At 47.2% G+C, this 25,667-nt stretch overlaps 1 protein-coding gene across 2 annotated transcripts in view; it reads left to right on the forward strand.

Moving 5' to 3' along the window:
• WBP1L (WW domain binding protein 1 like) overlaps positions 1-23,832 on the forward strand; it is a 54,277-nt gene extending 30,445 nt beyond the window's left edge. For both annotated transcript variants that reach the window (XM_046649200.1, XM_046649208.1), the window contains exons 2-4: positions 9,494-9,596; positions 18,711-18,872; positions 20,235-23,832. In XM_046649200.1, the coding sequence (XP_046505156.1) occupies positions 9,494-9,596; positions 18,711-18,872; positions 20,235-20,977 (1,008 nt within the window). In that variant the 3' untranslated portion in view covers positions 20,978-23,832. The remainder of the gene's footprint in view (positions 1-9,493; positions 9,597-18,710; positions 18,873-20,234) is intronic.
• Positions 23,833-25,667: the final 1,835 nt, after the last annotated feature.

Below are 25,667 nucleotides of genomic sequence, written 5' to 3' on the forward strand. Positions count from 1 at the left end.
TCTGTTACTGAGTTCGAGAGCAGGAGGAGCTAATCGGATACCCACAGGGGCCAGGCAGTGACATGCTTGAGTCAAGCAGAGGGAGTTATTGGACAGTAGGGATTGCAGAGGAGCTGTGGTTGAGCCAGAGCTCAGGTACATCTGTGACCCAGCCTAGCATGGCCCTAAGGGAATGTGGGCCCTGAGTTTTCAAGAGAAGCTGGAAGGCTGAATTTCTGTATGACTCCTTCTCATTTTAAATTGTTGACAGTTAATTCCGTCTTTTAAAAAATTGAAAAACAAAGGTACCACGTAGGCATAGAACTCATTCGTGGGCCCATTGTGGCCTGAAGGCCACCAGGTTGCAGTCCCTCTTTCAAGCAGGCAAGGCAGTGATACAAGGTGGGAAGGAATGGACCTGCCCTCATGGGGCCAACTGTGAACACACGATAGTCAGCTGAATTGCCCTCCTGCCCAGCCTGAGTGCCACCTGTCGTGTGCTACCTGCTGTTTCATCCCTCAGCTTTCTGCACCAGCCCTTGCTGAAGATGCCTTAGTTCTAAGTGCATTTATTCTGTGGCAGGAGAGGCCAGTGATGAGAGATTGCCAAGGATACCTCGAGGCAGAACTGCTTTTCCTTCTCAGTGTCCAGGGGTCAAAGAGTGGCACCTTAACCCCATGTCCTCAGCCGCTGCAGCCAGCCAGCCCCCCAGGCCTGCATGTGCTAGGACATTGACAAGTAGCCTTTAATAAAAACATGGGATATGTTGCAACTTCCGATCTTTGCTCTGGGATTTTCCTACCAGGGTCAAGTGGCTTTTTCTGAGTTTGTTATTTAGATTCCTAATAGCAACACAGGAAATGGATTTTAATTTCTTTGCTGGCTGCTCTGTTTGGGGGCTGTTTAATGAGGATCCAGTTGCAATGCAGCTTTGGCAGTAGCAGTACTGGTGGGGATAGGAGTGTACCTAAATAATGTTACTTTTTAGAAGAATTATGTTTATGATCTATTGTATGTATTTTTTTATGGAATGAGACAGACAGTATAAATAATTCTTCATCATGTGATTCTAAGTGGCTACTTGTGGGGGTAACTGTGTTGGGATGTGTTTGAGATTCTAGAAAAACAATATTAAACTATTCCATTTTTAGAGGGCAAGAACTGTGTATATTGTACATTTATTATAAATCTAGGGCAGTGGTTCTCAAACTTGAATATATGTAAGCTTAATCAGGGGAGTATGTTTTAAAAGGCAAATCTTCAGTCTCTGCCCCCAGGGGTTCTCAATCTACATTCTTAACAAATGCCCCAGGTGATCTGGGGCCCATGGACCACACTTTGGGAAACACATTTCTGTTTTGTTGCATTTGTTGTCTAAGTGTGTTCATTACTACTCTGGGGCAAATTCACTTCTTTGTGAGACGCACTGATTTGTTCTGATTCACTGTGTTACCGTTCCTCAGATTCTTAGAGAGTCTCAGCCTCCCGGAGTCCCCAGACAGAAATGTGCAGGAGACCCTCACAGGTTGAAGTAAATGGGCCCTTGTCTGTGCTACAGTAGGGGGTCGGTCCCTGGGACTCCCCGTCAGCAGTACACACTACAGCCAAATATTGAAGCAGCAGCTGCCCCCATTGGTTCTAGGCTTTTCTCATGTGTGCTACTAGCTCCAGTCTTTGGCTTTACCTTTTAAGGCACTTTTCAGCTAGAGGACAGGATACCAGGTGCTCCTGAGCCCAGGGAGCTGGGGTCTAGAGCCCTTAGGGGTAAAACACATTATCACATCTGAGGGTTGAGGCTGAATCTTAGCAGATTAGATTTATTGGCTTGGAAGGGGAACCTGCCTAGGCTGTTTGTCCTTTTGGAAAATTACTGAATCAACCAAACAGCATAAAAATTCATTCCTAATATCCCAGTGCATAAAAAGCAGAGTCTTGGTTAACTTCTTAGCAATGGCTTGCCCTTTATCAGAAAGGATGAAAATGAGCTCCTTTAGCTAGTAAAGCTTAAAGGAGTGATTGTCATGTGTAGTATATATGGTGAATGATACAAAAGTAGTGTGTGACAGTCCTTACCGTCAAAGACAGGGAGAGTAGACTAACACGTAGGAAACATTAGGTCAGCTCTCCTGCTGAATCCTTCCTCTGCCTCAGCTTACTTTCCTTCATCCCCAGCTCTTCTGTGACCTCCTTCCACCGGATTCAAAACGTGTGCCCTTGAACAGTTTTACTTATTTCCCTCAGTTCTCCGAACAGCCTTAAAACCATTAGTATTAGGGGAAAATGATCTTAACTTTCCTTATGTAAAAACACAGGTAAATCCACAAAACTTTAGAGAGTATTTTATGAGTACCTACAAATCTTTTTCTAAGAATCTGGACCTGAAAGTGCTGCCTTTTCCGAATTTGAAGATTCTGTCTGGGATAGAACAAAAATAGCCGATTCTAAGTTAAAGTTGCTTGCTGTCTTTTCTCATTTAGCCATTTCAAATATGTCTTGTTTATGAAGGCTTTGTTATCCTTTGGTTACAGAATATTACCAAAATCAGATAGAACTTCACTCGGTAGACATGCAGTGCTACAATTTGGTCTACTTTCTGGAAAGCCATTCCTGGTTCAAGAATAGAAGGAAAGTTGATTTTGTTACTTATTCTACAGTAGCAGCTACAGCGTGGGTGGGGCGGAAAAGGGGGAGGATCCAAATTGAAAAGTAAATATGAGAGTTGCAAAAATATTTTTATATTATTCAAATCTCCACCAGCTAGGGAGAAATTAGCTATTATAGCCAACAGTGAATTTGCAAGCTATGGTGCTTTGGATATTGTTTTAACTGCTGTACAAGGTGTATAAGATCTGGCCGTTTTCTGAATTTCAGCTCTTCCTTTCACACTGATCTCCCTGAGATTCGCTGTGCTCAGCCATACTCGCCTTCTTTCTTTTCCTTGAGCACACCAACCTCATTCCTGTATTGGTGTCTTTGCGTGTACTTGATATTCCCTCTGCCTGGAAAACTGTTGCCGCAGGTCTACTTAGGAAGGCCTCTCCTGACTGCCCCACCTAAAGCCTTTTGTCCTGTTATCCTGTTTTATTATCCTTGTGGAGCTTACTATTTTAAATTCTAATTTCACTACTTGGTTTTCGGTCTTCCCCACTAGAATATATTTAAGATCTTTTTTTCTTTGTTATTCTGCAGTTTCAAACAATGTACCCGAGTATGAGTTGTTTATTGTCTGAAAATTCCGTATCTTTAATCAATTCTGGAAATTTTTCAGTTATCTCTTTAAACATAGTCTCTCCTCCATTCTCTTCCTTCCTTCTCAAGCTTCTTATTTCTCATTTTCCATTTCCATGTTTTCTCTTAATTCGTATAAGCCGTTTTCTGGGTAATTTTCTAAGATCTGTGTTCCAGTTCTCTAATTTCAATAACTGGTTTTCTGCAAGTTTTGTTTTTTCCCCAAATCTCCTTGGTCACTCTCTTTTTCAGTTTGTTCTTTTCTCATGTTCTTCGTTCTTCCTTTTTGGCTTTAATCATTTGAAATATGTTTATGTGTTACAGTTTATTTGATCTTTCTATTATTTTATTGGGGGAGTCTTATTCTGCTATTTGTTGAATTTCCTGAGTCTTGTTTGTGATGGATTATTTCTGCATAAATTTTTGTATATTATATTGTGAGCTCATCTTCAACAGAGCTTTATTTGTGGGAATCCTTCATACCCTGATTGAGGGTAGGTCTCTTCAGTTTATATTTCTTTTGCCAGATGTCACAGGATTATTGCCAGCCTGGGACCACTCTTTGTGTTAAATTTTTGGCTTGAGGATTCTCAGCCCATGTAGTAGTACAATTCAGATCTCAAATTAGCTTGGGGAAAGGGCTGTGGTTACAGATATTAGAGGAGATACTTTTTTGCTCTCACTTCAGAGCTTTCTTATTGTTTCTGTGTGCCAACAAGCTGATTTTTTTTTCTAGTCTGCTCTCTCTCTTTGAGGGTCCTCACTTTATATTGGGGCTCAGTTCCAGTTCCCTGTTTCAAGTGGGTCCAAGAGAAATAAACAGCCCCTCTTTCCAGGGCAGCTGGAAAGGCCTGACCTCGCTTAACCCCTGTCATTTCTAGTTCCCCTCAACATTTTTGGCCCCTGAGGATCTTCCTTGCTTTCTTGCAAGCTCAGCTATATAATTAAAAGGATATTGTTACATAGCCAGTATTTCTAGGGGTTTTGACATAGAAAAATATTTAAAGTTACCTACCCAGCTATATTGCCAGAGGCAAGATCTCTTCCCCTGGAATCTCTTGTTCATTGCGGTAGCTGGGGCGTCCAGCACAGTGCCTGGCACATGGAGAGGGGATAGCAATACATATTTGTTTTTTGATTTGTGGAATTGGACGTTTCCATGAGAAATCGTTCCTTTTCCCTGTGGGGAAAGCCAGAGGTGGTGCGCCAGGTTCTTTCATATCCCACAGCCAAGATAGTTAGCGTCCTGTGCTTTAGCATCCTGTGAACGGATTTCAATTTTCCTATTTTTTACTTTTAAACTTTAAGACTTCAGTGCTTTTCTAAGGACATGAAGATGCTGTTGCCAGTTGCTAGGAGGGTTTTCCAGCCCCATAAGTCGGCAAATTAAAACCATCCCAGGGGAACCATTACTGCCCAGTGTCTCCTTTGGTGCTGGCACTTAGGAAGTTCTGATGCTGATTAAATTGACCTTTACAGTGGCTCGGCTAAGAATAGCAACTATAAGACATGGAAACTGTTAAGGAAAATGTTGTTACTCCCACAGTTTACACTGCCACCAAAGAGATGAAATAATTTTTTGCATATGTGCAAAAGGCGTACTGTTCATCCTTTTCCATTGTAAAAATGTTCTTTCCAGTTCAGTGTTGCTCATGCTTGCCTCTTCTTTGTGCCTGTGCTTTTTGTTTGGTGACCATGTGTGCCCTGTATGTTGGAGCCGGTCACCGTGGTGCTAGGGCTGAAGGCACATACCTATAAAAAACGAGGATCACAGTGGTCCTTGCCATAAAGTTCCTTTATGACAGGTTCTACTTTTCTAGGATTTTTTGGCTGTGGAGTTTTGCGCAGATGAAAACATTGCCAGAAAGAAGATATCTTTAAAATGCAAATCTGATCTTGTCACCCCTCTGCACAGTCTGGTCCCTGCTTACCTAATTTCCCTACCTACTTCTTCAACTGTCTTCTTCTGGCTGAGGGGCTTTGCTTGTACGTCTCCTTGGCCTGGAATGTTCTTCGTGTCACTGCTCCCTAGTTACTAAATTCCTAACCATCCTGGTGATCTCAATTCAAGCTTGCCGTCCTTTCAGAAGCCAGCCGGACCGTCTTGACCAACTCCAGGTCTTTTCTACTGTAAGCTCTCACCAAATCATGTGTTTGCCTAACTAATTGCTCTTTTATCTGTGTGATTACATTACCGTCTTTCATTAGACTGCAGGCTTGGCAAGGACAGAGATCATGGCTGTTCAGGTCATTTGCCCATTGTGTCCCCACCCCTGGTTCAGTGTTGGTGCAGGGTAGGCACTGGATAGATGTTAAAGGGAGGAATGAAGGCCCCACGTTCCACACGGGCATGAAACACCACTCTGCTTGTCAGAAAGTCATTATATGAAAACACGATCTTTCGAGCAAAGAAGGGAGTAGCCTCAAGCTCATTGCCTCTCCTCGCTGCCGAGTAGAGGTCGAAGGAGCCTGTTCTCAAAGTCAGAGAGCTCCACAAGGGCAGGGTCTTTATCTTTTCCATCAAAGATGAAATGTTGATTTTATTTGGTTTGGAGCTTTTAGTGGATTTATTTAAGCAACTGAGGTGTAAAAAGCAACGGAAGAAGTGTAACTTTAATCAAGGAGGCTGTAGCTTAATAGTTAACAGCTCTGGCCTGAGTCAGATGAAGTAGATTGGACTGCTTCCAGGCTGTGTGACCTTAGGCGAGTTCCTTAGCCTCTCTTGGCTTCAGTTCCCTGACACTACCCACTTCATAGGCTTGCTTTCAAGTCTAGGTGAAGGGCTACATGTCAGGCGTTTAGGACAGTGCCTGGCTCATAGCAGGTGCTCAGTACACATTAGCCATATTCTTCACCCAGCTCACCTGCCTTCATGGAGGTTGCCTAGCCATTGTTTCATTAACAAACCTTTCTGTGTCAAGCACTGGGCTCATACTGGGAGTGAGAAGGGAGACAAGGAGACAGAGCTCCTGCCATGGGGAGAGCACAATTCAATCTCTGGTTCACTTTTGGAGAAAGGGGGTTAGGAGGGATATTTATTGCCCACTCTTCAAGACTAGGCCTGAACAACGTAATATATGTAAAGTGCTTGAGAATAATCATAAAGGGTGCTGAGAATTTTTCATATTTGAACTTCCCATTGCATTCTCTTTGGTTCCTTTTCCTATTCGTCATGTGTCTGGAGCAGCCCACGTTGCTAGTGAACGTCACTGTTCAGAAATAGTTCTTAGTGAATGCAAAGTGCTGTTTGAATGGTCTTTCATGCCTAGCAGTGATGGTTCACAGAATAACGTAGATATTAAGAGCCTAGAGAAGTTAAGTAACTTACCCAAGGTCACACAGTTAATAAGAGCTGGGCTTTGAACCCAGCTGTGACTGACGCTTAACCACTTGGATCTTGAGCCACCTGGAGGTTTTTGAGAGTCCTCCAGTTAATCACGATTAGGCTCCTCGTAGAGGGAAGGGTGGAAGAACCCCAAGCGGCATTTGCTCACCACTGCTCTTTGCTGTTACTTTGAACGGGCAGAGACATAGATTTCAGGAGCTCTTGCATTGGCTCAGGGCTGCTATGTCAGAGGGGACAGGAGGTGGGTAGGATAATAAAGCCTTAGGGTTGAAGGGTACATCTTAACTAGCTGTAGGGCCACTGAATAACTTGCCCAAAGTTCCCTTCTGTAGTGGCAGAGCTGGGACCAAGCCAAGGCTCCTGGATTTTCCTGTCATACCAACAGTTCTCTCTGTCTGGAAGACTTCACCTGGACACTTACGTCTCAGTACCCCCCTAATCCTCCTTCATTGCTTCCTGGCTAAAGGTCCATGAGCTCACTTCTTGTCTTCCTGGACTGGCCACCTGCTTTCCTCCCTTCTGCAGCAGAAAATGACAGTTCCCCAAACCAAGACCGTCCAAGACAGCTTGAGGACTCTATCTTGGGGCAGTGGAGGAGAACAGGGGACGAGATATACTGGGTAAAAAGTGTTTGAGGAAAACTGGATTAAATGATGCTACTATAGTTCTGCTCTCCAGGGAAAAAGAGTGGGGTCCTATGTATACCAGGCTTCCTGCCTCGGGGGATGGAAGAGCCAAGAGAAAAGCTGACACCAGTAGGTCATGAGGATGCCACTTGTTTAGATTTCAAACATGTTCCATTCCACGCCTCACTTAGGACCAGTTGGCCGCCCTGCATTCAGAGCTTGGGCCTCATCTGGTGAATTTTCCCGAGGCGGAAGTGTCGCTGGATTCTTTCATGTGTCGGAGTGCAGGCAGCATGGCCTCTTTTAGAAACTATGTGGACACTTTGAACTGTGCTCTTGTGAGCCAGTGCCAGAAGACTGGCATTTCAGGCCTGGTAGACTTGGGAGAAACTGTTTGATGTCTTTATGAAAGCAGTGCTTTGCTCTGAAGTCAGAGAGCATGTATTCTAGCAAAAGCATCAAGCACAGATTGTTTTCTCCATGTGCACCAGGCCTCAGAGGAGACATCTGACTGGACAGCCACCCCCTAGGTGTTCTATTTTGCTTATGGTGGACACAGGAAGGCAAAGATAGGAAGAACTCTGTTGGCAATCTTGTAAAGCCCTCATTGTCAGAGTTTACGAATGCCTTTCCCATGCTTCCTTTTTCCTAAACCCCTTTACCCCAGAGTATAAGACTCTTCAAGACCAGGAAACACCTGAGGATTATGGTGCAAACCTGCACTGAGCCTGGGATCTGGTTATCAGCTGTGCACTTTCTCTTGTCCTCTCCCTGTGGCTTCAGGTGACTGAGCTGTTGCTGCCCAGCCTCTAGCCCAGCAGACAGTCGCTGGAGTGCTTTGTTTATACCCTTGGCCAAGTAGACGGTGTAGTAAAGCAAGGCCCAAAGAGGAGGAACCAACCATGTGATTGCAGTTTCCACTGGCAGGCATCCGCCCGGATGTGCACTGTGGGCAGGCTCACCCTGAGTAGCAGCAAATACAATACTGTGGTTTTAGTTTCTTTGCTGAGCAGAGTTTTCTTCCTTCTTAACTCTGAGCTTTGTGAGGATAGAGACAATGTCTTATTCGTCTTTGTATCCCTCATACCCAACACGGTGCTTGGCACAAAGACAGTGTCTGGTGAATGCAAGTGTTACTTCTATAGAATAAAGAAATGTTGAAAGCCAGACGGAGCTGGTGACTTACACATCTCATCATGTGCATTGTGGTCCAGAGTACATTTGGGGCTGAAGTCTAGGTTGGCTGGAGGGGTATCTCATATCTTGTTTTTGTTTTTGTTTTTTTGTTTGGTGAGGAAGATTGGCCCTGAGCTAACATCTGTTGCCAATCTTCCTCTTTTTTTTTTTGCTTGAGGAAAATTGTCCCTGAGCTAACATCCCTGCCAGTCTTCCTCTATTTTGTATGTGGGACACTGCCACAGCATGGCTTGATGAGCAGTGTATAGGTCCAGGCCTGGGATCTGAACCTGCGAACCCCAGGCCACCAAAATGGAGCAGGCAAACTTCACCACCACACCACCAGGCTGGCCCCTTATATCCTAAATGTGAAATATAGAAAATCTTTTTCACCTCCATCCCCATCTGTCAGTGCTGCGAATAGAATTTGGCAAACAGCTAGGTGGTTACTCAGCGGTGCCCTTTCGGTAGCTGTCCCTGACGAGGGACAGTATGAACCCCAGATCCAATCAAGATTATTAGAAGATCATTTGATAAGCAAAAAATGATCTAGAAAATTGAAATTGGACTAGGTCACCTGAGCAGGTCACCCCTTTTGTTGAGAGTAAAAATTTTAGTAGCAGTTTTTTTAGCCCTTCTTTGAATCACACTGTAATTAACCTTGGAGGTCATGTATTTTGAAGGGAGAATGGAATGACTGACTAGCTGCTAATCCTAGCATACGTACTGCATTAATTATTCCAGGAACTTTCACAGAAAAGCTGGTTTTATTTAAAACATACTGCTAATTACAGGAGAATCATCACCTTCTTGCAGGCTGAGTGTAACACCGGAGCCTGAAGTGTTTCTGCTTGGACATAAAGAAAGCAAGGCAGCCCTTTCCTGTCTGAGGAGAACTCCACTGTTTACCAGTCGGCCTGTGTGCTGAATCCTCTTCCCCATTTAATAAACCTTTTTTTCCCCTTAAATCTGCTGTCGTTGTGTGGTTCTTTTTAATTTTTTTCATAATGGAATAAACATCGGTGCAAACTACTTTTGTGGAGGGTGGGCAGATGGCCAGGAGGAAGGGGATAAGAAGAAAAGTGGTGTTTAAATGCTATAATTTAATATGCTGCAATGCTTTTTGATTTTTTTTAGGATAAGGAAACCTGTGTGGGTACCAACAATCAAAGCTACATCTGTGACACAGGACACTGCTGCGGGCAGTCTCAGTGCTGCAACTACTACTATGAACTCTGGTGTAAGTCCTTGCCCAGGGGTTTCTTGATCCCCAGGGTCCTGGTTACCACCTCTGCTCGTTGGGAAGCTTCAGGCTGGGGAGCCCTTTTCTCGTTCTCTCGGGGGCAGCATTGGCGAGTGGAGTCTGTTTCCGGGTTCCAGAGGCGGGTCCTTTGCCGGGTGGAGAGCTCTGCTGCTGTTTGGACGCCGTGGGCTGAAGATCGGAGAATATGGTCTGAGCTCTCTTAAGAGGCCGTGACTACCAGGGCTGCTGCAGGAACTCCTGCCTGGGCTTCTCTTCGATGCCCTCTCCAGTGTGTGCTGAGCAGTGACAACAGCTTAGATCCTTCCTTGGGCCAGCCCAGACACCCAGGCTTGCCATCTTGGCAAAGAGAGGTTGCAGCAGCCACACTGCTGTGAATCCTGGGCTGGGCTCTGTGGATGGCTGGAATGCCATTTTCTTGTAAGAACCACAAGGGCTTCCAGAATTCCCCATAGGGCATCGAGGAGCTGCCTCTGTTTCTGAGGGGCCCTCTCAAAGGGATTAAACTTTCCCTAGGTCCCTGCCTATGGAGCCCTCCTGGAGAGACAGAGTCTAGAAGTTCGAGCCCCTTTGTTTCTTCTCCAGTTCTCAAACTGAAGTGTCTGGAAGCTTCTCCAGTGTACCTAAGCTGTTACTGTTAGCTAAATGCCATGTGGAGACAATCCTTTTCTTGCCACTGCTTTGGTTGAGGCTGGGACCCCTTGTACCTTCCAGCATTGCACAGGAGTGGTGACATTGCTGTGGTCTTCAGGGAGTGACCCAGGCTTGGAGAGTTCAGTGACACACTTTGCACTCTGATCTTCTTGGAGCTCAGACCAGACACTGTAGGATGCTGGACAAAGAAGGAGAGGAGGGCAGAGTCTTTAGGGCAGAGGCCCCCGGTGACCAGCACTTCAGTGGTTCTCACAACTGTTTGTCGAGAGAGGAAACAATAGTCTGTTTCCCCAGATAATTCTAAGCCCCCATCACTCCCCCCGTTTGGAAACAAACTGTCGGCTTGTTTGTCAAACCGCACCCTTACTGCCTCCATCACCCCTGACCTTTTTCCCCTTCTTTCTGATCTGCCCGTTGCCTCCACAGCCTTTTCTGAAATGGTCAGATAGCAGCTGGAAGGGCTGTTGTTTGCTATGGAAAGGAAATTAGACTCTTGGCTGGAAAATCTCTTCCTCCAAATGCAAACGTGTCTTGTAGCCAGTGGGAATGGTTCCTACGAACAAGACCTTTCCTCACCCGCCTCCTTCCCTTTCGAGGACTGAGGACCAGCTCATCTGCCTTTCTGAGAAATCTCAGGGGCTGTCAAGTGCAGACTCCTCCCCCAAGGAGGGGACAGGGCTCAGGATGTCCCCACCAGTCCTCCGCGTACATTAGCAGCAGCAGAGGCAGGCCCAGAATTGTTGCTGCTATTTGAGAAGGGGTGGGGCTCGGGGCCTTACTGGAGGACACAGAGTGCCAAGCAGGTGGACAGACTGTGTTTAAATGTTTTAAAATGCAGATAACCACAGGGTTCAAATTCTTCCTCCCACCCCTTGTTAAAACAAAAATTGAAGCTGGGCTGCCAAAAAGCCACAGAGCTACAGTTTATTTTTCTGGGGCCCGGCCCAGGCGGCATCAGTTGCGGAAAGGAATGGAGTTGCTGATGGCCCCATCTTAGATTGACAGAGCCTCCTGGGCGGTTGGCAGAGCACTCAGTAGTCACCAGAATTGGGTCACCAAAGCCCAGGTGGGGGGGTGGGGTGGCGGGGACAGGAAGGCAGTCTGGGAACCAGGCACGTCACCCCAAGGCTTAAAGATAGCCAGAGGAAGAGCTGCATGAGTAGCTAATTCTCTCTCCAGTTACGGTCAGTTGGGGAGAGGAAGAGGCCAGACAGAGACCATTGTTTGCAGGGGAGAAAAGACTCGCCATTATACCAGTTGGCCCATGCTTTCCAAGTTCTGGAGGCACGGAGACTGTAAAAGCAGAACTTTCCTCTCATCTGTGCCCAGCAATGGCTTCTTGGTCAGGAGATGCCCCATGAGTGTCCTGCTCCCTCAGAGTTCTTTGGTTTTCCTCCTTATTAAGGTCCTGGCCTCTGCCCGATGTGTAGAGGAGGGGGGTTGAGTGTTGGAACGAGCCCCTTCAGTTCTCATCAAGACTGCATTTTTTGTTGCTTTGAACCCTGCTTCCTCTAATTGCCTCTAAACTTTGCCTGAAATGTGAAAGTAATGGGCTTTGGATTATTCTTTTTGTCTCTTTCCTTTGGAAGGAAAAAAATCTCCGCCAGGAAATCCTTGGCGAGTTTTCATCAGACAGAGTACCTCTTTAACCATAGTTGCCGACAGGGATGGCCTCCAGGGGAAAAAAATGCCATTTCCACCAACCGTTGTTTTACCTCTACTAAGCTGAATTTTCCTGTGTGCTGAGGACTGTCTCACATACACACATGCACACAACCCACTTTACACACACACTCAAGCACACACAGACCTTCTCAAACTTTGGTCAGCACCCTTTCCCCCATGTCTTTTCAGTCTGTTGTAACCGGAGCCAGCAGTCACTACTGGGCCTGCATCAGACAGGAAGCATAGGACCTGCTTTACCAGTGCAGTGGTTGAGGCTAGAAGGACTAGTCATCATTACTATTATCATCCCGTGCATTTTTGTGGCACTTGTATTTTATAGCACTCATCATTCAATCATTTATTCATTCAGCAAACTCTTATTCCAGTGGTTCTTGAACTTTGGCAAGCATCCAAATTTCCTGGAGGGCTTATTAAAAGAGATTTCTGGGCCCTACTCCCAGTTTTTGATTCAATAGGTCTGAGATGGACCTGAGAATTTGCAGTTCTACCAAATTCCTACTGGCTGCTGTGGCCTCTTCCGTTTTAGGAACTGTGGGGAGATATAATGTTTGCCATCAAGAAGGGAATTTCCTAGCAGAGAGAAAAGACAAGGTGCCCCACTAGTAATGCAAAGTAAAGAGTGGAATGTATGTACCAGAACTGTTGTGAATATTTCAAAAGGAGAATCTGCTTTGTCTGGACAGGATTCAGGCAGGCTACATGGAAGAGGTGGCATTTGAAGTGGGCCTTAAAGGGTGGGTAGGATTTAAATACATGGAGAAGGGTAGAAGGACTTCTCGGGCAGAGGACCACCGTAGTCCTGGAGCGCATGGGAAACAACGGAGTATGCATCACAGTGTTGACCCTTCCCCTGGGGCCTTGGGGCTTGCCTGGGAAGACAGGGCAGATGAGGGTGCTAATGTGCACAGACCTGTCCTACGTACCAGGCCCTAAGTGAGGTCTTCATGCCCATCACCTCATTTCATCCCAATAACAGCCCTCTGGGTACGCCTGTTGTCCCCATTTCTCGGGACCAGGGCACTAAGTAACTGTTCAGTGGTTGCAGCTGAGTCAGAGGGTCAGGGCACCTCCTGAGAACCTGCTTTCCCGGCTCTCATCCCAGGGTTCTTTCCAACACCAAGCTCCATTTTCCAGGGGGACGTCTAGTTGGGGATTTCTGCTCCTGAGATAATTTGGGAGACCTTCACTCAGGCGTCAGTTTTCCCTGGTTGGGCAGTAGTAGGGGAAAGGGCAATGTTTCTGGGCAGTGGAATTTCCCGGAGGCAACATGAAACGGACTATTAGCAAATCCAGTTAATGCTGCCCAGCTTTTCACCTGCTAACTCTTTTTCTTTAAGTTTGTCTTAAAATATCCATTGTTGAGCTGCTTTTAAGGAAGGCCCACGGCGTCTGCCATCCTGAGCAGAGAGTGGACAGAAGGGAGCTGGGGCCTCCTTCCTAGCCCCGATTGGACCCCGGCTCCCTAGTGTTCCGGGCTTCTGGACAAAGGCAGGTTGATCAGTAGCAGGTGGGCTGGTTTTCCAATGAATTTAGGCAAGCATAGGACCTAGAAACAGACTTTGGACTTGTTCCTCCTTTTGCTTTTTTATGGAATACTTTTTGGAGTTTAAAGGGAAATTTAAAGGAAACTCTTCCTGTCTGTGGTCCTGCCGACGGCAACAACAGTAGTAATAAGCTGGAGGACGTAAAGGACACCAGGCGTGGTTCTGAGTGCCCTACGCGTATTAACTCATTTAGTCCTCACGATGACCAAGGAAGGCGGGGACCATTATTCTCCCCATTTTACAGATAAGGGAGGTGAAAACAAAGTGACCAAGGTCACAAAGCTAGGAAATGGTTTTCTGAGCTGGAATTTGAACCCAGGACATCTGCCTCTTCTATATCTGCAGTCATGCTTATAGGAAACTAGTCCGGTCTTTCCAGATTTTTGCCAGTCCTCTAAAATCTTCATTTCCCAGATTCAGGCCTTTTCCACAGTGGCAACGTCAGGAGCGCCTGCTGAGAGCCAGAGGGGGCCAGGGAGGTCACCCACCATCCTGTAGGGTAGAAGGAGCACTAATTTACAGTATGCTTTGGCTTCCTAATGAGGAATTTCCTGCCAGTTGGGGAGTGGTGTTTTCCCAAGTTTATAGTGAACTCTGGGGCACATGACTCAGTTCCTACATTGAACTGTGATTGTTTTTAAAAACATGTTTTCCATTTTGCTTAGCATGACAAATGCTCCTCACCATGAGGTCACAATCTTCTGAGTTGTCTTTGGGAAATATAATCTCTGGGTATGTGTGTGTTTGGGAGGCGAGCATGCTCCTGTCTTTCTCTGTGTGTCTCTTTCATTGGGTGTACCTTTTTTAAGCTTTCTCCCTTGTTTGTGAAATCTAGTGAGATCAGAAGTTTGTACAACTCCATAGGGACTAGTCTCGATATTCCCCCTTTTAAAGTTTATGGGACACTACTTTGACTAGAATTGCTCCCAAGAGAATCCATTTTGTGAGAGTTGGACAAGAATACCTCCTGCCCCCCACATTAACTCCATTAAGTGGGACCAGCTCATTAGGGGTCTTTTCTGGACTTCGGCTAATACTCTATCATGCCTCTAGGCCCATTCTGCTCCCAAGTTAGTGTTCCCCCACTCTTAATGCACACAAATAATCCTTTGTGATGCTATATTAGAAATGAAGAAATCAGAACTCAGTTTGAGACTTAGGGAACACCATACAACTGGTACGTCATGGGGAGAATTTTTCTACCCATGATACCATGTGAAAAGAAGTAGGCTGGTGGAATTTCAATAAACGTGTGTTTTCTGGTGCTATGTTAGATATGACTAAGGCAGTTTTGTCAAGGATATGTGTTCCACTTGTCTCATTTCTTTCCCCAGTCTCCTTCTGCCCTGCTTAATTTTTCCTTTAAAAAAAAGTCCTCTTGGGGCTGGCTCCGTGGCCGAGTGGTTAAGTTCACGTTTGGATCCTGGGTTCGGACATGGCACCACTCGTCAGGCCATGTTGAGGCGGCGTCCCATATCCCACAACTAGAAGGACATGCAACTAAGATATGCAACTGTGTATGGGGGGGTTTGGGGAGATTAAAAAAAAGAAGATTGGCAACAGTTGTTAGCCCAGGTGCCAATCCTTAAAAAAAAAAAAAAAAGTCCTCTTTTTCTATTATGCTTCTAGTTCAGTGGATCTAAGCCTTTCTCTGAATCAAGAATTCCCTTAAGAATCTGATGAATACTTTAAATCCTCTCCCCCAGAAAAGCTTATAAACACATTGCATCAGTCAGGATAGCCCAGGTTATGCCACAGTAACAAACAAGTCCAGAATCCTAATGGCCGAAAACAACAGGTTTATTTCCCGCTCACACTGTATGTCCATTGCAGGTTGGATGGGAGCTTTGTTGCCACTTCATCATCCTCTGGGGCCAGACTGACCCTGAAGTCACTGTCTGAAATGTTGCCAATGATAGAAGGCAGACTAATGTAATAGAGACTTCTCACATCAGCAAGAAATGTTCTGGCCTCTAAGTGACATATGTCACTTCCAATCCCAATTCATTAGTTAGAACCAGTCCCCAAACTGCACCCAGTCATAAGGGGGGCCAGGAAGTTCAAGGTTACCCATATGCCCAGAGACAGAGAGGAGAATCAGAAATGTTTGGCCAACATGAAAACCAGTGCAGGAGATTTTTCCTGTTAAAAGCATGGGTTTAAAAAAAAAGCATGTTATAAAAGCTGAGAAATGTTGCCTTAGATCATATATATTGCAGCATAAGAGTTAAAAGTTGGTTTACCCTTAGGTAAGAAACTACTGAAAAATGACTGGGACACTAAAAAATAATAGAGTGGCCGACCCCAAGGGCAAGTGGGGAAGTTCGCGCACTCCGCTTCCGCAGCCCAGGGTTTCGCCAATTCGGATCCTGGGTGCGGACCTAGCACCGCTCATCAGGCCATGCTGAGGCAACGTCCCACACAGCACACAACCAGAAGGACCTACGACTAGTATATACAACTATGTACCAAGGGACTTTGGGGAGAAGAAGGAAAAATAAAATCTGTAAAAAAAAAAAAAAATAGAGTTCGATGCTGATTATCTATTGGGAGTAATACAGAAGTATAAGTATAAAGGATTGTGAGATTATGCTGGGCAAGTAAGAGAAATGTTGGTAATTGAAAGAGTGGTTAGCCCAGAATCTGTTAGATGTGGCTCTAAAATAGACTGGGGGCCAGGCTCTTCAGCAGAGCGCACTGTGCTTATTTGTGCTGCCTCCCTTGGGCGCAACCCCACCCCAGGAAGCTGGGAGCTGACTGGATGGCAGGCGCTGGAGGAGATGTCCTAGGAGGGCATCAGGTGGCCTATCCACTCCAGAGCCCGCTTCTGGCCTCAGCACCATTCCCTAAGGGCTCCTCTATCAGTGTTTAGTCTTCAGTCAGCCAGCAGCAGGAGAGAAATCCAAGTTAAATTCAGCAAATGTCAGTAGTGGATCTGGGAAGGACCACAAGGGAGACTTCTGACTTCAACTGATGTTTATGTTCTCTGCTTAGGAATGGGATTTTTCTGTCTGCTCATGGGAAAAAGGGAAAAAGTCCTCCACCCATTGTCCTCCGCCTGTTCTCTTGTTGCCAGACCTCGGCAGAAGGTCCCGTTGAACGCTGACACGTGCCGACAGCAGTTAGGTGTTGCCAGACGGCCAGGGCCGGGTGGCTGTGCTGCATACCATCCCACCGGGTTGGGGCGGCTTTGTGGGGAGATTCAGCAGAGACACCCCTGGGAGACAGAAAGGGCCCCTGCCAGAGGCCACACCCTAAATGTCAGTGGGACCTTTCAGAATATCATGTTCTGGTACAAACGGAAAAAAATCAGTGTTTATTCATTTACAAGTCTGCTTGTGGGGAGAGGCAGGCTTTTTTTTTTTTTTTTAACGATGTTAACTCATCCTGACGAGAGATACATGTGGAAATACTTAAATTCTAAACACACATTTATAATTACAAAGCAGATGATAAAAGATACATATCATTTGTAATGGAAAAAATTGAAGTTATTCAGGAATAGAGAACAAATGAACATTAATATCTATTCTCATTTAATAACAACTTACCTTAAACTTATTCTTCAGATAAATCATTTATTGAGAAAAAAATACTCTTTTTATTTCAGAGAAGTAGATGTTTATCTTAGAAAAATTAGGAGATGCAGATAAGCCAAAAATGAGGGAGCTTGTACCAGAAAGTCTGTCCTGTCATCCAGGAGTGACCTTGTGGCTAGCTTCTTGATCATCCTTCTAGACGTCTATATATACTTTCTTTTTTAAACAAAAATTAGGATTGTGTTTTGTAACTGTTTTCATTTAATAGAAGAAACATCTGTATATGTCAAAAATAGTATTCTATGAACAATTTTTTAATGATTCATATCATTTCATTGTCTGAATATATTCCCAGAGGAATTAAAAAATCTATCCAGAAATATACTAATTTTTTTTAATAAAAGCCAGCAAAAATAAAATTAGTCACAGATATTTTTAAGTTTTAATTTACTCTGTTTCCAGCTTTATAATTTGAAAGAAGAAAATAATTAGGAGGAGAAAATCAAAATTTCTCATGATCGCACTACTTAAAGATGTCATTATTTTTGTGTTTTTCCTCCCAGTTTTTCCCCCTCTATATGTATATATATTTTTTTCTAAAGAAAAATTCCTCATTAATTTGGAAAAAATACTTAGAAGGCTTTTCTGCATACATTTGAAGATTGGGGAGGGGTCTTATTTTGGGATTTGCCGAGATTCTCTGAGTACAGTCCAGGAGAACACAGTGGGAAACGAGAAGAAATATTCCCCCCAGAGAAGAGAGAGCTGCGGGTCTTGCCCCTGTTCCTCTAGCCCTCTCCAGAGCAGGGAGGAAGAAGGGGAGGCTGCCAGTGGCCCCAAGTCTAACGCAGCAGCGGGCCAAAGGGAGGTGGGAGCGGATTGTTTGTGACAGTGGGAGATGGAATTGTACCAGATTATACCAAGAGCAGAGGAAGTCATTTACACTCTCTAGGGAAGAGATGGACCTGAGGCAATTAGAATTTTTCCACCACTAACTTGAGTGACTCTTGTGTTATGGAGGCATACATGGTGGAGAAAAGCCCCTGTTCTTTGGTGATAGCAGGAGAACCCTAAGTTTGCCTTTGTCGGGCGGTCCCTCCGAGGCCCCTTGCAGTTGGGAATCTGCTGAGTTGTGGAGATTTTGAGGGGCTCTTTGCTGTTGGTGAAGAGCCCCGTGTTAGCAGCAGGAAGCGAGCCTGGGAGCTGTCCCTCTGGGCTAGAGCAGGACTGGGGGAGAGATGGGCACCAAAGGAGGCCGAAGCGTTTTCTCAGAGATCTCTTAAGAGAGGAAGAGTACACTGTCCTGAAGGGTGAGCATCTGTAATGCCCACCAGACCTAAAATACGGGGGGACCAATGGTGCTAGAGAGATGCCTCGACACTCTTCCCTTCCCCCAAGGTCCCTGGAGGTGCCCTGCAGTGAGTGACCTCCTTTATTGTCATCATTCTTAGGTTCCTGCCCTCTTGCATCCCATGTGTCTTTTACTCTGACACAAACATTTATGAAAATTGAACACAAGTTCTAAATGTCAGTTTACTGAGTGAGGCCTGACAGTGCCAGCTTCGACCAAGCAGGTGCTGTCCCAAGACCTCCCTGTTCTGAGAGCTGCCCTCTCTGGCTGGTGTTCACTGTGTGCGCATGCCTCTCTTGTCTCACCTCCCCACCCCCAGGGTTCTGGCTGGTGTGGACCATCATCATCATCCTGAGCTGCTGCTGCGTGTGCCACCACCGCCGAGCCAAGCACCGCCTGCAGGCCCAGCAGCGGCAGCACGAAATCAACCTGATCGCCTACCGGGAAGCCCACAATTACTCAGCGCTGCCATTTTATTTCAGTACGTACACCAAAGCCACCCAACCCTACCCTCAGGAGCCCAGGACGCACAGACTGTGCATCGGTGGTCAGAGCCCCCATGGTCATAGGGGGTCTGCGCCCCTTGCTCGGTGCAGAGGAGGGTCTCGAAAGTACGGGAACAAGGGGGCACTCGCCTTTAACACAGAGGAGCCAGTACTGTGGATGCTGCTTCCTGAAGTCACTGGGCTATTCCACATCCACACTGGCTGGGTTCTGACCAGGTCTCTGCTCCTTTAGCAGACTTTTTTAGACAGGTGGTTGGATGGTGTATGATGTGAGTGAATTGAGATTCAGAGTTCAGTGGCCTGAAATCCTCCCATTTTGCTCACTGCCATGTGATATGCCTGAGCAGAGGCTGTCATGAAAGGGACAGGTGTGGGGGGTGACATTGGGACTTCCTGAGAACCAAGAAGTTTGTTGACTCGCTGAAGGACGCTCACCTGACTCCCCTGGGGTTCCTTACTCAGGACCTCTCAAATGGTCACTGGAACCCCAGCTGTGCAGCTTGTCCAAAGCCATTCTGCAGTGTGTCCTACAGAATAAAGGGGTCACGAATGTGGAATTCCACATCTAGCAGGGTGAACTGCTTAACACAGTGCCTGGCATGTAGTAAGTGCTCAATAAATACTAGCAATTATTGTTATATCATAATCGGATCATCTGTACCTCAAGGCATTCAGCACATTCAAAAGATAACTCACCTGGCATGTTCTTAATAAGCATCCGATGACAGGCCCCTCACCCTTCACTGGTAACCCACCTGCTCTTGCTCTGAATCAGGATGGGGTTTGGTTTGTCTTTCCAGACCGCCTCTAGCCCCACTAGAGTGAGAGACAATACAGATTCCTAACCTCCAACAAAAAGGCTCTGTTCATAGTATACATTTGGAAGGGTTAGGGGGAGAAAAAAGTGGTCAGGAAGTCTTAATTCGGGGTCCCTGACCCTGAAGCCTGTGGGACGTACATGGAGGACTCAGTCTGAGCAGGAAACATGAGACTTGCGTGCATGTGGAAACAGATCCATTCCGGGCAGACGTGATCTCTTGGCCATCCACCACATTTGCCCAACCCTCAGCCTTAACTGCAGACAGGCGAGAAGCTTTTGCCTGGAAGCCACTTCAAGGGCTCTCAGATTTCAAGAAGCTCTATTAGGTCACTCCCAATCTATCCCTCTTTCTCAGCAAAATTGCCCCCAACCCCCTGCCCTGCCCGAAACCGAGAGCTGTAGCCGTCACTTGGTGGGTATGCTTGGGGTGGGGAGAGACGTGTTAGTGTGAGCTTTGCAGCCTGTCCTAGAACAATTGCCAGTGTAGTAATTTCTCCTCCCTACCTCCCCATTTTAGGGTTTTTGCCAAACTATTTACTACCTCCTTATGAGGAAGTGGTGAACCGACCTCCAACTCCTCCCCCACCATACAGTGCCTTCCAGCTCCAGCAGCAGCAGCAGCTGCCTGCGCAGTGTGGCCCTGCAGGCAGCAGCCCCCCAGGCGCCGATCCCACCAGGGGCTCCCAGGGGGCTCCAAGCAGCCCCTTGTCTGGGCCCAGCAGAAGCAGCACGAGACCCCCGAGCATCGCAGACCCTGAGCCCTCCGACGTGCCAGCTGACCCAGCAGCCACCAAAGCCCCCGGAATGGAGCCCAGTGGCTCTGTGGCCGGCCTGGGGGAGCTGGACCCTGGGGCCTTCCTGGACAAGGATTCAGAATGTAAGGAGGAGCTGCTGAAAGATTACAGCTCTGAGCAGGGCACCGCCCTCCCCGACAATAAAGACAAGACGCCTGGCAGACATCGCCGCTTCACAGGGGACTCAGGCATTGAGGTGTGTGTGTGCAACCGGGGCCACCATGATGATGACCTCAAAGAGTTCAACGCGCTCATTGACGATGCTCTGGATGGGCCCCTGGACTTCTGTGACAGCTGCCACGTGCGGCCCCCTGGCGACGAGGAGGAAGGGCTCTGCCAGCCCTCCGGGGAGCAGGCCCGAGAGCCCGGGCACGCCCACCTGCCGCGGCCGCCTGCATGCCTGCTGCTGAACACCATCAATGAGCAGGACTCCCCAAACTCCCAGAGCAGCAGCTCCCCTAGCTAGAGCAGGCCCTGCTGCGCCCGAGAACTTGGCAGAGCAACCAGGGTAGGGGAGAACCACGAGAGAAGCATTAAATGACTTTCAGAAAAAGTGGGACAGCCACTTCATTCTTTTTTTTCCCCCCTCCGCTCCTGCATTTTCCTACATCTCCAGGTACAGTATGGGGGCGTGGATGCGTCTGCCCCCACAGAAGCACAGTGTTGGAGGGCTGAGAAGTTGATTCTGAGACTCATTCCTCATACCCCACCTCTGTCCCCTTTGTCCCCTTTTCAAGTCATATATCACTGCCTGCTGGAGTCAAAGAGATTTGTGTTTTAGAAGCCCTCAAGGAAGGGAGCTGAGACTGTGCCCTGAGGTGACTCTTGGTGATGGAGTGAATTTATGCTCTGGTGTTAGTTTAAGAGAACCTTGCTGTGTCTCAGCCCTGGGTGACAAAGGAAGCCTACAGAGGCCCAAAGATTGTTACCCCTCGCTGCCGGTGTCTGCAGAGCCAGAATTGGGCTAATCCTCTGGGAGGAGGAGAGCTGACCGGCAGTTGGAGGGGTAGGTTGGTAGGGGGCTTGTTGCTCTCTCAAATTCCTGGTGACAACATTGATGCCCCACTGTGCATCCTTGAGGGGCCCTTCTGAGCAGGTTCTGGCTGGCTACAGACTGGTTCAGGTATGGAAAATTATACCACCTTCTCTTTTGGGTTTTTGTTTTTTAAAAAAAAAACAAAAGCGAGCTGAAAACAAGAACTTTACCAGTGGGCAGGCAAGAATTCTGTTCTGGAAAAGGGAAGTTTGTGGCTCTTTCCCAAGTTGGCCTTGAAAGAGCCTGGCTGCTGTATAGAGCCAGAAGGAGATGTTTTGTGTGCAGGCTTGGGTGGGGGTATCCTGGAACTTCTGCGGGTGCGCAGGAGGCCCTAAGCCATGGCTGTGGACAGAGGTGCAGCTTTCTGCATCTCTCCCCATTGGTCTGTGCCCACAGGTGACCAGGGCTCTCCCCATCCCAAGCACACAGTCTGCAGGCCTTGAGGTCTCACGGTTCTGTATGAACAAATGAGGAGGCTGTGGGTCCGGAGAACAGGCAGCCCCATAGCCTGGTCTCCCACAGTATTTTCTCTTGATTCTGAATAAGTTGGTTTTTATTTTTAACTGACCACTTGGAAAAAATGCCTTTGTTATCTGTGATTTTTATGCCCTTTCCCTGCCTCCTGGCTTTGAGTGGGGTAGCTAATTTTTGTAGCCTTTGTAAAGAGCCTAAGTGGCTCAGGTAGGAGCGTGAAGGCAGCCATCCAGGACAGTAGGATCCTTATTACTGTGGTTTGACTTCAGATAACTAGTCGTACTTTGGTAGGAATAGTCTGAATGGAGAAAGCGAATAGCTGAAACTAACATTCCCTGTCCAGCCCTGTTCATACGAAGAGTTTGGTTCTTCCCCGACTTTTGAACGATGACATTCAGACAAGGCATTGATGTTATGATAAGAAAGGAAAAAAAAACAAATATATATATATATGTATGTATACAAAAATAGACAAATCCAAGGCTGTGAGGTGAACGAGTGTCTGCGTTTGGAGTCCACAAAACCAAAATCCATGTTGAACAAAGTGAAGTCCATACACAGTGACTTTTTGGATAACCTGTGTGTGTCTGTCTGTTGTGTGTGAGCCCCCAGCCCTGTTTTCCTGTGAATATACTTTGAATAGCAGCCATTCTGCATGCGTTAACCACACGTTTGGAGCAGATATGGCCCTCTCAAGGTAATTTATTTTACGCATTTACTGTTTACTGAACAAATGTCTGACTGTGTACTCGGGTGTATTCAGCAGCATTGTCGACGGCAGTCCCCTGTGTTTGCCAGAGATACTGTGCTCGAAGTAGAGGTTTTACTCTACCCATCACTGCAATTTGCACATTGCTCCGTGGACGCTCAGAGGCCTGTGTTCTGTTCCCTGTTGTGGAAACGTGCTCTGAACCTGTCTGCCTCCCTTGGCTGCTCCTGGCCCTCCATCTCAGCCCCCAGGGGGTGTCCACAGCCACTCGGGACAGAAGGCAAAGGTGGAACTTCAGACAGAAGCTTGACTGGATCTTCAGTGACAAGCTTGGACTAGTTGTGGCCCAGACGGCCGCCCTGCCCAGAACTGCCAGGAGGGTTTGGCGGATACCGCAGTGCCATCGGGCTTACCTCCCTCTGCTGAGGTCCACTGCATGCAGGCAAGCCAGTGTGTGGCGCGGGGCGGGAGTGCATCAGCAGCCCTCAGATGCCTTTCCTTCCACCTGTTTTTTTTTTTTTTTTAAAAACCCAAACAACTCACTGAAGTGTCTCAAAGGAGATCAAGTTTTACCAAAATGAATCCTTCTTCAGTTAACTGATCAAATGGATGAATTCTGGCCCTCTCAAGTTTCCTTCCCCAGTTAGAGTGGGGAACTGGTCCGAGTGTTCACTGCAGCGTCCTACCCTAAAGGCACGAGAAGAAAAAATGCAGCCGGTGAGCTGGGCTTGATTCCAGCCGGCACAGCCTGGCCCCTGCTATGGGAGGCTACCCTTCGTGGGAGCGAGGGAAATAGGGAGTCGGGACTAGTTAGGGGGCCGGGAGATTTGATCGAGTCTGGTTTTCCAGGTGAATGAGAAGGAAGGGGTCGGTGAGGGTTTGGTGCTACAGTCGGAAGATTTGCAAACGCTAACACATTCCTGTGTGAGGCACATCACCATTTGTCAGTTATTGTGAATATGTGTATTTTAAGCAATAAGATTCAGCTGGTCAGACTTTTCTGGGCAGTCTCGGTGACGCATTTCCTCTGCTGTGATTGTTCTGAAGACAGAGTGGCTCTAACCACTGTGAGAAGCCCAAATAAAATTGATCCTAAAAATTCTACTGCTCTTTTTTCTTGCAGCACCATGCTCCTTGTTCCTCTTCCTCAGACTTCGGGGGTCGCACCTCAAGATTCCTGACTGCAGGCTCTTTTTCCTTCTCCACACAGAGGCTGAGAGAAGTCACATGGCAGTTGGGGACAGGCTCCTGGGCCAGGCAGAAACTGCAGGGCCCAGAGAAAGCTGGGCAGTGCTGCTGCTGAGGCCACACTTTGTCCTGAGGAATTTCCCCCAAACCCTCTCTCTGCCAAGGGTATATTTGTGATGTTGTAATACTTTGTAAAATCTCACAAATAGGTTAAAATCAGGCCCCAAATAGCAGAAACAAGTTTTGTCAGGTACCCCGAAGCTAAAACATGACATTTAAAAGGAAGCAAGCACGCCATGAGATCTCTCTGAAGGATGTGATAGAAGTGTGGACAGGCACAAATAATGCACAAAATATGTATTATTGAGTCTCCCACTTTGTGCCCAGCACTGTGCTGCATGCTAAGGAGAACAGGAAAGACATAAGACAAAGCCCCTGCCCTCCAAATGTTAAATTATAGTTAGCTAAATTATAGTCATACCTGTGTGAAATAGTCAACAATATGAGGTAGGTTGAGATGAAGTGAGTAATACAGATTCAAAGAATCTTAACAGGTGGTGGAATGTAGTTTGAGGTCTTGCATACCAAGCAGGATCCTCAGAACTGCTTTTTAGCCCATCGGTGGGCGGGGGTGTGGCGCGACTGGTGTGCCAACATCGGCCATCCTGGGCCAATGATTCTTTCCTAAGGTTCATTGTCATTTTGCCCTTTGTTTAAGACAGTCCATCCTCTTAGAACTTTGAGTCAGGTCTAAGGCCCTGCTGGAGGGGAAAGAACAGCCCTCTGCCTCTGCCCAGGAAGGGGGGCAGCCCCACCCAGCAAGACTTGTCTGGGGGCAAAGCAAGACGATGCGCATCCTCGGAACCCTCCCAGAAGGGCTTCCTGTCTCCCCAGGTGGAGCACCTGGGCTGAGGAATGGGGAGATGCTAGCAGAGAGCATCTCTTCCCTAGCCCCTGGGTTTACCCTGCAGTCAGCTCTACTGTTTCTAAGAGTCCAGTGTAAGCCAGACATATTCCTGCCCCCATCTTTGACCCTGGGCCAGAGGACCCTGTCCTGGCCCTTCAGTGACTCCAGTGGGGTGGTTGCTGCCTAGTTCCTTCTAAACTGTTGGGCTCTTCCAAGTAACCCCAGGGGAGCCATGTTAGCAACTGAAGACAGCTCTGTTCTAAAGCCACGGGAAAGAACTGGGGGAGAAAATCACGCCTGCCTTTTTTAAGCTAACGTCTGAGTGGCACAGAAACAAACTGATACAACTCTTGGGGGCTGTGTGCCAGAGGCTGTGCATGAACCCTTGATACCCAGGGTTCTAGGGCCCCCTCCCTGAACCGCAGGCGCCTGGGTCCCTGAGTCACTCATTTCTCTCGTGAGGTAGAGCACTGGCTGTCTATTGCCCAGGTGACCGAGTTCACGTGGAGACAGTACCAGTGCCCTGAAGCACAAAACAGAATAGCTTTGATGAACGAGAATTTCAAGAAACTCCCCATTCTCCAGTTTCCTGTTTTCAGCCAGGAGGCAAAAACCAGGGTTTGACTCCGGAGAAGGAGCAGGAAGTGGGTTTGGCTGACTATTGGCCAAACCTGCTGGGAAGGGCGGTGGGTCCTGGGAGGTATTTGGGATGCGAGTTTCCAGCCTGGGAGCAAGTGACCGGCTTTACTTAAGAGCTAAGCATTTATCAAGCACCTGCCCTGTGGTGTAGGCATCGGGAATGACAATATGCCTGAGCTCTGGCTCCTCTTTGCAAGACTAAT

This window comes from Equus quagga, chromosome 2, assembly GCF_021613505.1.
Source record: "Equus quagga isolate Etosha38 chromosome 2, UCLA_HA_Equagga_1.0, whole genome shotgun sequence".
Lineage (NCBI taxonomy): Eukaryota > Metazoa > Chordata > Mammalia > Perissodactyla > Equidae > Equus > Equus quagga.